At 40.9% G+C, this 14,897-nt stretch overlaps 1 protein-coding gene and 1 long non-coding RNA gene across 3 annotated transcripts in view; one reads left to right on the top strand and one right to left on the bottom strand.

Annotated features, from left to right (window-relative positions):
• The window catches only part of Pitrm1 (pitrilysin metallopeptidase 1), a 31,735-nt gene extending 29,425 nt beyond the window's left edge, over positions 1-2,310 (bottom strand). The window contains exons 1-2 of one of the 2 annotated variants that reach the window (XM_021657069.2): positions 2,186-2,310; positions 634-736 (exon numbers count right to left, since the gene is read on the bottom strand). In XM_021657069.2, the coding sequence (XP_021512744.1) occupies positions 634-736; positions 2,186-2,241 (159 nt within the window). In that variant the 5' untranslated portion in view covers positions 2,242-2,310. The remainder of the gene's footprint in view (positions 1-633; positions 737-2,185) is intronic. The other variant, XM_021657071.2, reaches the window with a different exon arrangement.
• Positions 2,311-2,421: 111 nt separating this feature from the next.
• Positions 2,422-13,950, top strand: LOC132649202 (uncharacterized). The gene is made up of 5 exons (XR_009587650.1): positions 2,422-2,717; positions 8,213-8,301; positions 9,825-10,028; positions 10,588-10,670; positions 11,631-13,950. It is a non-coding gene; the product is annotated as an uncharacterized LOC132649202 (long non-coding RNA).
• Positions 13,951-14,897: the final 947 nt, after the last annotated feature.

The raw sequence follows: 14,897 nt of genomic DNA, 5'->3' as shown, positions 1-14,897 counted from the left end.
ACAGTGCTAGGGATTAAACCCAGGACTTCCTGAATACTAGGCAGCATTCTACCTACTGAGCTACATCGCCAGCTTAAATTTTTCCAATAATTACATTAAATTAAAACAAGGCAATGGAAAAGTTTTAACCTAAAAGTAAAAAATAAAGACAAGAAAAAGAGCCAGCAAAACCTATTTTTAACGTAAACCAAGTAAATACTGGTCTACGATCTCTTCTTTATAATTCCAAGACAACATAGCTAAGATGGGTTCTATGTAAATTCAGAGGCAACTCGACCTGATGGCAGAATGTGAGTGAGCAGATATGGAGAAGAGCAAACAGCACCTGTACTGATCAGAGTAAAGGATTGGGCTTGGCTGCCGAAACATCAGTGTCTTTTACTACAAAGGCCTGAGTAGGGGGTAGATCATTTTCTAATATCTACAATGACTGACGCTGTGAAGGGTACAATTAAGGCCCCAGCATCATTTCATTGTAAGCCATCTGGAGCACCAGCCATGAGTCAGGAGGCTTACGAGGTCCTGGGACAAAAACTGCAGTCTCTACTCTGAGAGATCTCCTCTGCCAGCAGAAGCTGAATGCATTCCCGACCTTGATTCATGAAGAACGTGGCAAGTCAGATGTGTGGGTACCTGGTTTACAGTGAACCCGTGGATCTTGTCCCCCACTTTATACTGTAGCACTCGCTCGCAGGCTTGATCACTCTTCTCCCTCCATACTTTGCGGTGTACCCTGCTGGGTTTACAGAGAGTTCTAAAAGTTAGTGAATTTCCTGAAAAGTTGTTTGGCTAAATACCTTAGCAATATATGCATATCGAATAGGATAAAGATAACCAAATAAAAGGAATTTGTATCATGTATCTTCTATGATCTCAGAAATTTCAAAAAAAACCCTAGTTTCCAGTTATGGTCTATTTTAACCTAGAACAGAAGCAAAAGCAGAAGGACTTTTAAAAAGACAGTACCCGGGTATCAAGTCAGCAGGTAAACTTACTGTAGGAATGTACACAGATACTAAAAAGAAAAAAGCAAATAAAAATAATTTTCAGTCTCAGGGAATGACTATCCAAAACAGATAAAGAGTTGCAGTCTTGTCTAGTACTGGCAGTATCATTTAAAAGAATTATTTTCTCAAACTATATGTTCTATGAAGTTTTCTATACTAAGATCTCAGAAATGTCCCTTTTAAAGGTTATAAGGGCAGAGGAGGGAAAATGCTCCAATTCAGTCACTGGCAGCATCAGGGCAATATGCTGAAATCAACTGGTTTTCCTCACAGACATAAAATTCTAGATTATAGATGGATGTTAAATTGTTGCTCATCAGAACAGGGTATGCATGACAAACACTGAGAGAATGCTAGGATATTTCACTCAATTTACATTCTGGTGACTACATACACAAATAAAACTGCTGCTATCAAGTTCAAACACTTCATAAAGCCCACGCCCCCACGTTTCTTCACTTAGATTAACTTAGAGCTTGGCTGCACTGTTTGGATGGGGTTTAGGGCTGCACCCCACTAACAGGGGTTTGGATCAGCATGAAAGCCAAGAGCTCTTTAAAAGCACCTTTATTTTCCCGTAAATCCAGTCCCTACAAAATGTTTGACTCCAGGAGGCACAACTTCACGAAAACAGCAGCTTGTCATGGAGCCCTCAAGGACTGCCTTGTAACAAAAATGAGATGGGTACAAATCTACTAATGAGAGCCATAAACTGCCTCTTTTATTACACAGTTAAAATCCACATCAAAGCCCGTCTTTACTTCAAACAGCCTTGGTAACCCACACTCAAGACCACCCACTCTCTATGGGATCACTAAAGGATCAAGAAGGGAAAGTGGGTCAGGACAGTGCCCTGGACCTGGCTCCCCTTCAGAACACCGGTGTCATCCCAACTCTGGTAGTTTCTTGGGGAGAGTGTGCTGTGCCACACACCGGAGATGGAAGGACTGCTTTACGGTCCTTTACGGCCCTGCAGGGTTCCACTGACAGAAGTAGGACGATACTTGGTCCTGCGAACCCAGAAGAGGTTTTCTAGGTACAGGAGGTCACCAGCAAGAAGTTCTGGGTGCAAGAGCCCAGAGAGGGCTGTCACCGTCTCCGGAGATGGCGGAGACCCCGCGGTCGTTAGTACCGGTCCCGCCCGCACCCGTCCGCTCTTCCCATCCCCGACGCCTCACCCGCAGCTCGAACGCTGTACAGCGCGCAGTCCCCGCCGACCGCAGAAGCGCCACATGGCATGTGACCAGCGTGGTGGCCGAGTGGGGCCTGCCTTTAGCCTGACGCACGACGCGGGGCGGGGAGAGGTCCGGACGCTCTCATTGGACAGGTAGAATGCAGACGCCGTCTCCAATAGGCTGGAGGGAGGGTCCTCCTGCCGTGGGGCGGAGCGAGGTGTGGGGCGGGCCGCAGAGGAGGACTGCTGGGCCGGAGAGGAGGCCGCGAGCGGAGAGCGGGGTGTGGGCACGGAGGGCGTGGCAAATGTAGGGGGCTTTGCTGGAAGGGACTAATCCAGAGGAGTAAGAATAATTTGCTGATGAAGGACAGTGAGGGTCAGCGCGTTGTGGGGAAGGAACACAGCGTAGGCAAGCGTGGGGCGGAGCGTGGGCTGGCGCTGGGCACTCCGGCGGGTGAGGGCCTCTGTAGAGGTGGGGGCGGGACTTGTGCAGGTAAGGGGTGGAGCTTTCCTAATGAGGAGCCCGTCCTGGACAGGTAAGGGGAGGGTCAAGTGCAGGTGAGTGGTGGGATGCCTCTTTGCAGGTAGATTCAGATAAGGGGTGAGGCATATGGTGGTAGAGAGCAGGTCCGGTGTTAGCAGGTGAGCGGGCGCAGCATGGTACCGGACTGTCTGGAGCGAGGTGGTGTGAACCCTAGAGCTTCTTTGGCCAACCCAAGTGAAACTCTGAACCTGCTTTGCCCACCTGTACTACTAGAGTGACAGGGTCAGAAAGGTCCAGCTGGGTACCCGTTCAGTGTCTCAGCCTCTTGGGGTAAAGGCTCAAGGATGCAATGGCCGGTACCCAGGTCCCCAGCTTCGTGATGTCACCGTTAGTAATGCTCTCCTCACAGATATTCCCCAGCATTTCCTGGACAGCTCGGAGCTCCAGCAGGGCCCCGTGGTCCACTGCATCAGCTTTTCCTGTTTCTCTGCTCATTTCGAGTTTAGAAAGAAGACACGGGTGTGTCTTAGGGTGTGCAAAACCCCAACAGGCTCTTCTTAGAAACCAGGAGACCTGAGGAGGTCCGTGCTTGAGTGCGCTAGGCCTTCTCCTGTGAATTGGAAGGGACATTTGGGATTCACTACACCGAAGGAGTGTTTGGATGCTACTAGGAAAATCTCAGGACACTTCAGACCCCAGTTTCTCAAGATATGCTTCTAACCTTCAGGCCTCTTCTTGGCCCTTGGCCCATTTATGCAAACAGACGTCTTTCCTTTCCTTAAGCTACCCTTATAAAGATAAAATGCTAATAGATAGGTTGGATCTGTTTAAACACTTAAAGGCTCCAGCTTAAACATGGAAGGTAATATGCTGTGTTTAAAAGCTATAGGACACCTAATCAAAATTCTCTATAGTGTAGTCCAGGTTGCAGCTAAAATACCTTCACCTTCTTGTCGATGAACTCAAATGAACCTCGACAAAGGTGAGGATAGGAAGCCACAGGTGCCTACACATGCACTGTATCCCTCTCTTCTATGGAGGAGTGAAGTGATGCATCTTAATGAGGCTTCACATGGACTCTATGATCTTGAGGGAGACAGCTGGGTATTATTAACCCTGTTTTGAATGCTCAGAAATCAGAGGCTCCGGAGTATTATAGTGTTTACCTCTCTCTCTAAGGAATAGATACTATATAAATCCAGTAATTACCCTTTACTAGTATGTTCCCACAGGATAGAACCTCACTGAGGATAACCTAGATACATGGTCAGAATTGATACTTATCCCGAATAGCATTTGATACAACATTAAGACTGGTGTGTAAGATAAACTATTATTAATAAAAACAAAAGCTTTTCAGATTCATGAGGTCCCATTTATTGATTGTTGCTCTTAGAGCCTGTGCTGTTGGTGTTCTGTTCAGGAAGTTGTCTCCTGTGCCAATGAGTTCTAGGCTGTTCCCCACTTTTTTTTCTAACCGATTTAGAGTATCTGGTTTTATGTTGAGGTCTTTGATCCACTTGGACTTTAGTTTTGTGCAGGGTGAAAAAAGTGGATCTATTTTCATTATTCTGCATGTAGACATCCAGTTGGACCAGCACCATTTGTTGAAGATGCTGTCTTTTTTTCCATTGAATAGATTTGGCTGCTTTGTCAAAAATCAAGTATACATAGGTGTGTGGGTTTGTTTCTGTGTCTTCTATTCGGTTCCATTGATCCTCCTTTCTGTTTTTATGCCAATACCATGCAGTTTTTATTACTATTGCTCTGTAGTACAGCTTGAGATCGGGGATGGAGATACCTCCAGATGATCTGTTGTACAGGATCGTTTTGAAGATTCTGGGTTTTTTGTTTGTCCATATGAAGCCAAGAATCTTTTTTTTCAAGGTCTGTAAAGAATTGAGTTGGTATTTTGATGGGAATTGCATTGAGTCTGTAGATTGCTTTTGGCAGGATGGCCATTTTCACAATGTTAATCCTACCAATCCATGAGCAGGGGAGATCTTTCCACCTTCTGATATCTTCAATTTCTTTCTTCAGAGACTTGAAGTTTTTCTCAAAACAGGTCTTTCACTTGCTTGGTTTGTGTCACCCCAAGGTACTTTATGTGGTTAGTGGCTATTGTGAAGGGTGTTGTTTCCCTTATTTCTTTTTTGTCTCTTTTGTCTTTGGTATACAGGAGGGCTTCTGATTTTTTTTTTTTTTGAGTTGATTAACCAGAACCTGGAAACAACCCAGATGTCCATCAACGGAAGAATGGATACAGAAATTGTGGTATTTTTACACAATGGAATACTACTCAGCAATCAAAAATGAGGAAATCATGAAATTTGCAGGCAAATGGTAGGATCTAGAAAAGATCATGCTGAGTGAAGTATCCCAGAAGGAGAAAGACAAACATGGTATATACTTGCTTATATAGACCTACAAGATATGATAAACATAATGAAGTCTATACAACTAAAGAAGATAAACAAGAAAGCAGACACAGGGTAAGATGATCAATCCTCACTTAGAAAGACAAATGAGATGTGCATTGGACGAATGACAGGAGTCTACCGAGAAGGCATCTGAAAGACCCTACCGAGCAGCGTTTCAAAACAGATACTATGACTTATAACCAAACCTTCGGCAGAAGGGGAGTTAGTATGACGGGGAAAGGATAGGAGCCCCACAAGGACCAAATATATCTGGGCACAGGGTTTTTTTTTTTTTTTTTTTTCTGAAACTGTTTCTCCAAGGACCATGTATGGATATAACCTAGAACCTTTACTCGGATGAAGCTCGTGATAGCTCAATAACCAATTGGTTTCCCATAGTAAGGGGAACAGGGACTATCTCTGACAGGAACTCAATGACTGGCTCTTTGACCTCCCCATCCACCAAGGGAGGAGCAGTCCTGCTAGGCCACAGAGGAGTACTTTGCAGCCAGCCCTGAAGATAGCTGATAAAACAGGGCTAGACGAAAGGGGAGGAGGTCCTCCCCAATCTGTGGACTTGGAAAGGGGCGGGGAGAAGCTGAGGGAGAGAGGGTGGGATTGGGAGGGAATAGATACAGCTGGGATACAGAGTTAATAAAATGTAACTAATAATAATAAACAATAAAAAAAGAAAAAAGTTAAACAACAACAAAAAAAGTACTGTGTGTAAAATAGAGGTGATTCTGGCTTCATCCTGAAATACTTGTAATTCTGAATACCCATTAACAGTGGAATTATAAAAAATAATTGTGGCATCGTGAAAAAAATTAATAAAAACAATTGCAATGTAGAAATGAAAATGGTGAATTGCAATTTTTGAAAATATTTATTTATTTATTTAATTTCATGTGCATTTATGTTTTGCCTCCCTGTATGTTTGTGTGAGGGTATGGAGTCCCCTGGAGCTGGAAGTATAGACAGTGTGAGATGCCCTGTGGTTGTAGGATCCTCCAGAAAAGCAACCAGTGCTCTTCACTGCTGAGACATTACTAATAAATATTTTTAAGAATTTATCCACTTAAAATAATATAGCAAATATTGTCATATATATATATATTCCAGTCCCACAATTTTCTCTATTGCAAAAGGCAGGTTCTATATCACAGTGCAAATCATTGTTTTACTAAGGTTAGCAAGTAAGTTGTTTTTAGCATTATAGGTTGCAACCTAGGGGTATAATCAAGTAAATATTGGGGTTCTAAAAGTTCATTTGTGATTCCACAAGTTTATTTGTACTTCGAGTCCTGACCCCAAATACATCACTGTAAGAAAAGGCTTTTGACAGATAATCAAGCCCCCAAAGAAGGAATTAGGTGTAGGCTCTACTCTTCTATGGTATGTTTGTGTGTTAAACACACACACACACATAGATAGTAGACAGGCAGACACAAGAAAACATAGTGTGAGGTTAAGATGAAGACAACAATTAGAATAATGATTCTATAAGCCTATAAGCTAAGGAATGTCAAGTATTACCAGCAAGCCATCAGAAGCTAGGACAGACCCAGGGATTCTGACATGGCCTCAGAAGTTAACACACTGCAGACATCTTGACTCTAGCCTCGTCCTTTGCAGGGCATTTGGTGGTTCTGGAATATCGTTAACGTCTCTGATGAAGAGAACAGTGGCTTACTGTAAATGCAGGGCCATTGTAGAGGGGTCTCACCACACATTGGGTCTGGTCTGACCTTTGGTAGTAAATGCCAAAAATAGGCCCTCTCATCTTTGATTTGGATTTGACTTGTAAGCTTTTGTTGGAGAAGACTCAGAAGTTTGGTCAGTTTTACAGAAGGAGTAGTAGATTTTAGTTTAACTTTTGTGGGGGTAACATTTAAGCAGAGTTTAAATAAAAGCCAACAGATTTTTGAATAAATCCTGATTTTAGCAAGGCACAGCTTTTCAAGTAGATAAGAATTTAACAAACCCAGAAGAAAATGTACATAATTACCTTGAAAATAAAAAAAAAAACCTAGAACCTTTGTTCTTTAGATCTTTTCCTATAAATATTACCATGAGCAGGTAAATACTATAGAAAAACCTTATTGTTTTCAACAAAAGACAGATCTTAGTTTTACATCAGTGACCTGGATTTTGATCTTAGGAATTTTAATAATGTTTACCCATGGTACATGGAACATCTTTTGAGTTTTATCTTTTATAAACCTTTTGTGACCTTTTATCATGCATTTAAGCTGGGTTTGCCTTTCTTTTTTTATTATTATTTTGACAAAAAAATCCAACTACTTTACCTCATTAAACTTTCTTTAATATATAAAATTGTTTCTTATCTGAAATATTCTTTCTTTTTTTTTAATCTTCCTTACAAAAAGTATGTACTCATAGTTACCTGTTTTTTTACACACACCCCTCCCCCACTACTGGTTCCCTTTTCTTTTCTTTCTTTCTTTCTTTCTTTCTTTCTTTCTTTCTTTCTTTCTTTCTTCCTTCCTTCCTTCCTTCCTTTCTTTCATTTTTTCTTTTTGTAATATTGTGAGACTGAATGATACAGCAAAGAAACTTGTAATGTTGATTACAACACTGACTTCAATTTCCAGTTTTATTTTCTTTCCATTAACTATGATCCACAAAGAAATCTAAATTAAGAGCAGTCCAGCATAGTATCACATACCTATTATCTCAGAACTTAAAAGGTGGAGGCAGGAGGATCAAAATTTTAGGACGGTCTCAACTACATGGTGAATTTGAGGCCATCTTGGGCTACATGAGACCCTGTTCCTGAACCCACTCCCATATAAAATTAATTTGAACTAGGGCCAGTTATGCATACATTCCCACGTAAGCCCAGATATTGTGAGTTTGAAGTCATCCTGATAAACTTAATGAGAGCCTTTCTAAATAAAAGAAGAAAAAATAAAGATGAATTCAAAGATGTTTGGTTCATTATAGTTTCTTTCTGTTTCTAAATACTTTTCATGATATCTACTCTTTGTATGTAGTTTATGTGTGAACATAATTCATGTGTGTGTGTTCATTTGTGTACTTATTTGTGGAAGCCAAAGGTTGATGCTATGTGTCTTTCTTATTTGTTATCTACTTTGTTTTTAAGACAGTCTCTCACAGAACCTGGAGCTCACTGATTTGGCTAGCCTAAATGGCCAGTAATCTCCAGGCATCGTCCTGACTCTGCTTCCACAGGTCAGTGTGTCTTGTTCTAGTTAAGGACCCATCAATGCTAATTTTATTTTTAAAATACCAGATCATCAGACTTAATTCCATCTAAAACATCCCAGTGCTTGTCCCCTACCTTTTCCCTCTCTCCCTTCCTCTTCCTAGCCTCTTTTTGTTCCTCCTCAGCCCCCTTCTTCTTTTCATTTTCCTCCTCCCCTCTCCAGTACTGGAATGAAACCCAGGACCCAGGCCATGCTGAACAAACATGCTGCTACTGAGCTACATTCTGAGTCCCACTATAACATGGTAGCTTGCCCTTGCTATATAATAGTATGTTCTTGGGATTAGGATACTAACACATTTGGGCACTATTCTCTCTACTACAGCACTTCAAGGCTAAAATGAGATCTCTTTCTTGTTAAACACCGAAAGAGCCTTTAAAAGCTAAGTATAGAATTGAGTCACGGTGTTGCATGCTTGTAATTCCCACTCTCAGGAGGTTTGTTACTGCAGCAAAAGTACTACCTTGCTGATTGGTTGTTATTTAAAAAAGAAACAGTTAGTATTCCAAAAAAAGGTTCATCTTTTGGGAGCCAGGGAGATGTCTTAGCTGAATTTGATCCCCATAAGATAAAAAGCCCCATAACATGCTGAGCATCTTTAATCCTGGAACTCTTATGGTGAGGTGGTCCATGAAGAGAAGAGACTATTCAGGAATCTTGTTAACCAGCTGGCCTGGAGTATACAGCATGGCAAAAACAAGATCTCCCTGATTCAACAAGGTGAGAGGAAAAAACTTGGAAAAAGTTGCCCTGTCACCTTCATTATCACACTGTGGCAAATACATACCCCTCCCCCTCTCTTACACACACACAGATTAAGAAAAAAAAAAAAAACCATAGTCCTTTATTACCAAATGACACTTTTTTACAGGTTTCCCTCCAAACTTCCTTGTCCAGTTTTATTTAATGTTCAGACTAGACATGCAACTTGTTGGTATTTTCAGAGAACAATCTTTGTATTCTAGTTTATTCACATGAAGGTGAAATTTTGATGTGCTAGAGACAAAGAGAAAAATGAATAGGACAAATTAATTTTAGACACCAATTTTTGGAGCTTTGAGACCTGAGACCTGTCTGTAATAAAAAGAGAAACTGTGTACATGTAAGGATACAGTAAAAAAGGAATACCTCTGACGGCTTTTATGCACTGATTTATGCGTTATTGTTTGGAGAGGGAGACAGGTGGTAGTTAGTAAAAAGTCTTTTTAGCACAAACCAGCCACAGGCAATATTATTTTTACAGAACATGAAACCCAATGGGAGAAAAAGCTGTTTTTGTTACTTCTCAGATGGGTCTTTTATTGACTCAGAAAACACATCATTGAAATAGGTTCATCCCAACACTGTTATCATTAAAGTCATTGCTTACTTGATAATAATGAAATGACCTGTGGAGGAAACAATAAGAATGTTTTTGGCTTTGAGCCCAGTAGTTTAGTGCCAAAGATTAAGGCCAAGGACACATTTTTGTTTTGTTTTGTTTTTCAGAGAGGCTTTCTCTGTGTGTAGTGCTGGCTGTCCTGGAACTTACTCTGTAGCCCAGGCTGGCCTCCTTATCCCTCCACATCTTGTCCGAAGTAAGATGAAGAATAATCCTGTTTTAGCATCAAGGTCTTCAAGGATAAGTGAGTGTGGTCAAAGATGAATCCAAGTTCAAAGAGAAGAGGGAGACACGAACTGGATGGCTCCTGGGTGATTTCTACAGACACCTTTTGTGTATTCATTCATCAACCCTCCTTCCATCCCCAAAGCAAGCATGTGGTACCCAAGTAGACGACGAGATTTTAAAAGATATGCCTGGAGTTCAGGATGTTTTGGCCTATAAACAGACCTCTAAATTTGTATCTTTTCAAATGTATTGCTAGAGAAATGAAATGTTTATCTTTGTTTTGATGGGGTAATTTGAATACCTGAGTTCTTAGGAAGTTTTAAAGAGGTACACAGAAGCCCAGTATTTAAAGAAATAAATATGAATGAATCTGGATGTACTTTCTTGGTTAATACTATAATTAATTGGTTTGCTTCAACTAATTGGTGATCTAATTAATTGCTTCATAAAGGCAATGTTCTTCTAAATTAATTCCAACAGAGTTCATTTGCTGTATGGTAGATATTGAGCTGCTCAATAGGCATACACTGGATTTAGAGATAAATGCACTTAATTTGAACATCAGATTCAGTTGCTTGCTCATGATCCATCATTATGTGAGATGAAACTGAGTTTCAAAATTTTTGATTTTTCTTCTTTCAGCAGACCTTCCCTCTACTGATATGAAATATAAATGTGAAAATTTCATCAAAGGAACCCTCCACACTATCCAGGAAGCCTCCTAGGTATGAGACTGTATTTGTATCACATATTTGTATATATGTAGAGATGACACATGTCTGTACTATGCAAGACTTACAACAAAGAAACCTAAAAGAGAAATTGGGGTGCTGAAACTAAGACTTATGAATTGAGAAAAAAATGAGTAAACCAGGTACAGAAGTAACATTTTCCAGATATAGAAACATTGTATTTTAACATAACCTTGTGTTCTTTCTTAGTCTTTGCGTTTCAGTTTTATGTTTATTGGCGTTTGTCTGCATGCATGCATGTGTGCCATGTGAATACGGTGTCCACAGAGACAAAAGTAGGGTGTCATAGTCCCCAGAACTGGAGTGACAGACAGCGGGGGCTGCCATGTAGGTGCTGGGAACTGAACCTGGGTCCTCTGCAAGAACAGCAAATGCTCTTAACCACTGAGCCATCTCTCTGGGTCCCATCAGCTTCTTTAAATCTAAGATAAAATGTGAAGGTCTATATACTTGAGATTACTTTATTTCCTCCATTTTTATAAATGAATTTATTTTCTTTTTCTAGTAATTACTATATTTTAAAAAACAACACTCCACTCGAACTAGAAATTAAAACAAGCAAAGAACAAAGCATAATCTTGGGCCTGTTCATTCACCAACTTCCTGTCCATCCTCCAAAGCAAAGATGTGGTGCTCAGATAGAGGATTGGATGTCATTCCCAACTCAGATGTCTGAGTTCAGGGAGTTTTGATTCCCAAGCTCTAAGTTGTATCTTTTCAGATATATTTCTAGAGAAATGAATGCTTATCTTGGTTTTGAGGTGGTATCTTAAATAGTTGAGTCATTAGAAAATGGTCACATTTTTAAACAGACTTTTTCTGCAATGACAGACACTTCTTCAAGTGGTCTCTCAACCATCTTAAAGGGATTCTCACCTGGGAAATTCTCTTGGTTCTACTGAAAGACAACAGTTATATGTTTTATCTACACAGTGTGAGCTGAGATGATCAAAGATAGACTTATAGGAGAGTACCAGAAAGGACAGAAGGACCTGGAGAGAACAGGAACTCCACAAGAAGACCAACAGAGCCAACTAACCTGGACCCAGGCAGCCTGTGGAGACTGAAGCACCAATCAAGGACCATGCATGGACTGGACCTAGGTCCCTACACATATGCTTCCAATGGGCAGCTTGGTCTTCGTGTGGTTTCCCTAGTAAGGGGGGGAGGGGCTGTCTCTGATGAGGACTGTTGACTGCTTTTTGATCACTTTACCCTGGTGGGGCTGCCTTACCAGGCCATAGGGAATAGGATGCAGCTGGTCCTGATGCAACTTGATGTGCTAGAGTGGTTTGGTGTGGAGTGGAGCTTCCTTTTTTTTGAGGGGAGGGGAAATGGCAGGAAGAGGGAGGGAAGGTGGGACTGGGAGGTAAAGTGAATAAATAAATTAATTAATTAAAAAAATTAAGAGATCTGAGGTGCTGCAGGAATAGTCATGGGTCCTAGACTTGATGGCAATTTGAGCTTAACACTCATAATTGAGATAAAGCTTAGCAAGCAGGTATGGAAACAGAATGATTAAGTGTAAGTACAGAGCCGCTAAAGGTTTGGTGATTGGCTCCGGGGGTTGAGAAATGGGAAGTCCTGAAATGCAACATTTACAGTTTGATGTAAGGGGTCTCACTATGAATGACTCCCATGACCAGCATGAAATTAGAGAAGGCAGTTACTAGCAAGTTGCTTTCAAGCAGACATAGCACAGCCTTGATAGTCATCCAACCCATTCCCCCCATTTGTGGCAACTTTAGACAAGGAACTAACACAACACAGTAATGGTTTTCATACAGAATTGCACCGTGCAGAGAGAAGGACTCATAAGCAAGTCTATGGGAGTCGGTAGACTGTACTCTCAGCCTTTCTCCAAAGGCTGCTGGAATGTCCACCAGTTCCCCAATGATATAAGGGGAAGTTAATTCCAGAAATGCACCTTGATCGCTTTTTTGCACATATAAAACCAAATCATTTAGCTAATTCTTGAAATTATTCACACGTAATGTTTCAAAAGAAAATATTCAACAAGGTGATAATACTGTGTTGAGTTTTCAAATCTCCAAGGCCATCCTCATGTTGGAGAATTCACTGAAAGACCTCACAGAAGTCACTGAAAATGACTGTTGCAGAGTGACAGATTATTGCAGATGAAGGGTAGAGATAGGAAGAGATTGAGAGAGGAGAGGGTGGAGAATCCCATGGAAAGCACCTCCAATCGGCCCCTCTCAGTAATCAAGGACAACCCTAACTGTTCCCAGAGATGATGTATGATAAGACATGTTGAGTCCAGCCAGACAGAAAAGCTTCTAGATCATTGTGTCCAGAGATTTTTTTTTTAAGTGGTATCTGGTCACTTATATATGGTTGACTGCCTACCTGGATGAACTTTATTTCCCCAGATGTTTAAGTCCATTTGTGTTGAGCAAGGGCTATAAAGTTATTTCTTACTAAGACTGTGAAGTCAATGACCAAGGCATCAGCAGGTTCAGTGTCTGAGGAGAGCTGGTCTCTGCTTTCACAATGGACTCATTGCCCTATTTTGTTGCCCTATTCTACAGGGAAAACAATATTATTTCCTCATAAGACAGAAGGAATGGAAGAAAGAGAACCAGCTCCCTTTAACTTCAGATCCACTTGTGAGGGTTATAACTCCCCCTCCTATCGCTTTCAGGGATGTGATTCAACATGGATTTAGTAGAAGACCAACACCTGTTTGAAACAAAGCCCCATGGCATAATATAAAACTAGACTATACTACCCAAACACTTTTGCCACTCAGGACTTTCAAATATCTGAAAGGAGATCTTCCAGCATCTGTTCAAGCAAGAGTTCCTTTGGGACAAGGTGAACTATTTACTTCATGTTCTTTAAAGTTTTATTGTCATTCTTTTTTAAACTTGAAATTTTTTAAAATTTTATTACTTTATTATTTTATTACTTTGTATGGGTATGTTGCCTGCCTGTATCTCTGTACTCTGTATATGTGCCTGATGCCTACATTGGATCCCGTGTAACTAGACTTACAGAATTGTGAGACTTACTCAATTATGTTAATTGAGATAGAAAAACCCACCTCCTATGGGTGGCACCATTCCCTGTCAGTGACCTTGGATGTATAAAATGGAGAAAGGAACTGTGTCCTAGAAGTGTATGTATCCGTGCTTTCTTCTTATGACTGTGGACGTAATGTGGTCAGTGCTTCTAGCTCCTGCTGTCTTGAGTTCCCTGCCGCGATAGACTGTACCTCGACTTGTAAGCTAACATAAACCCTTCCTTTCTTAAGTTTCTTTTGTCAGAGTATTTTATCATTTTAATGAATTCTATTTAACAAAGCTTAATTTAGCACTTCCATAAAGGTGTATCACAGAGTGTGTTTCTTTAAATTATTGCACATATCAGATGAATCAATTGCCAAATATCCACAGCCCATCACCAGAATATAGCCACCATTCATCCAGTCTCTTCAGAGGAGGCCAGAGTTAGTCAACAGCAACATCTAAGACCATGGGCCACCTAGAGTTTGTTCTTAGGCTTGTCTGGAATCTGTGATTTGACCTGATGCCATAGGTTCTGCATGTGATTCAACATGGATTTAGTAGAAGACCAACACCTGTTTGAAACAAAGCCCCATGGCATAATATAAAACTAGACTATACTACCCAAACACTTTTGCCACTCAGGACTTTCAAATATCTGAAAGGAGATCTTCCAGCATCTGTTCAAGCAAGAGTTCCTCAGATCAATTATTAGCTAGCCCATCACAAGCCCACTCCAGTCATTTACAGTGAAAATCAAAGAAAGACTAAGCAAGTGAAATGAGCAAGTGTGTCAGACTACAGAGTAGGTGAGTCCCCTTAATAGAGAAGCCGCAGTCTTTCTTTATGCCCACCCACCTACAGCTGCCTTGGATACTGAATACAGCTGATTTCCATAAAGTCTTGCCCTCCTATAGTTTTTAATATTCTAAGGTTCATTGTCCCACACACATGCTCACAATGACCCCTTCCCACTTGACCTTCCCAAGTGACCCTCCAATCACTATAATCTACTCCGTCTACTCTAGAAACTAGACCGACTCTTGGGGTTAGACCTGAATCATGGCTGACACACAGAGCTTACACCATCCTCATTTTGAATGAAAAGTGTTGAAGGATTTTCAAAATAAAGTTAGTTAACTCATCATTCCCTCTATGAAATCTTGTAATTTTA

The sequence above is a fragment of the Meriones unguiculatus genome, chromosome 19 (genome assembly GCF_030254825.1).
Source record: "Meriones unguiculatus strain TT.TT164.6M chromosome 19, Bangor_MerUng_6.1, whole genome shotgun sequence".
Lineage (NCBI taxonomy): Eukaryota > Metazoa > Chordata > Mammalia > Rodentia > Muridae > Meriones > Meriones unguiculatus.
Note: the sequence above shows the minus strand (reverse complement) of the source record. Positions and strands in the feature narration are given on the sequence as shown.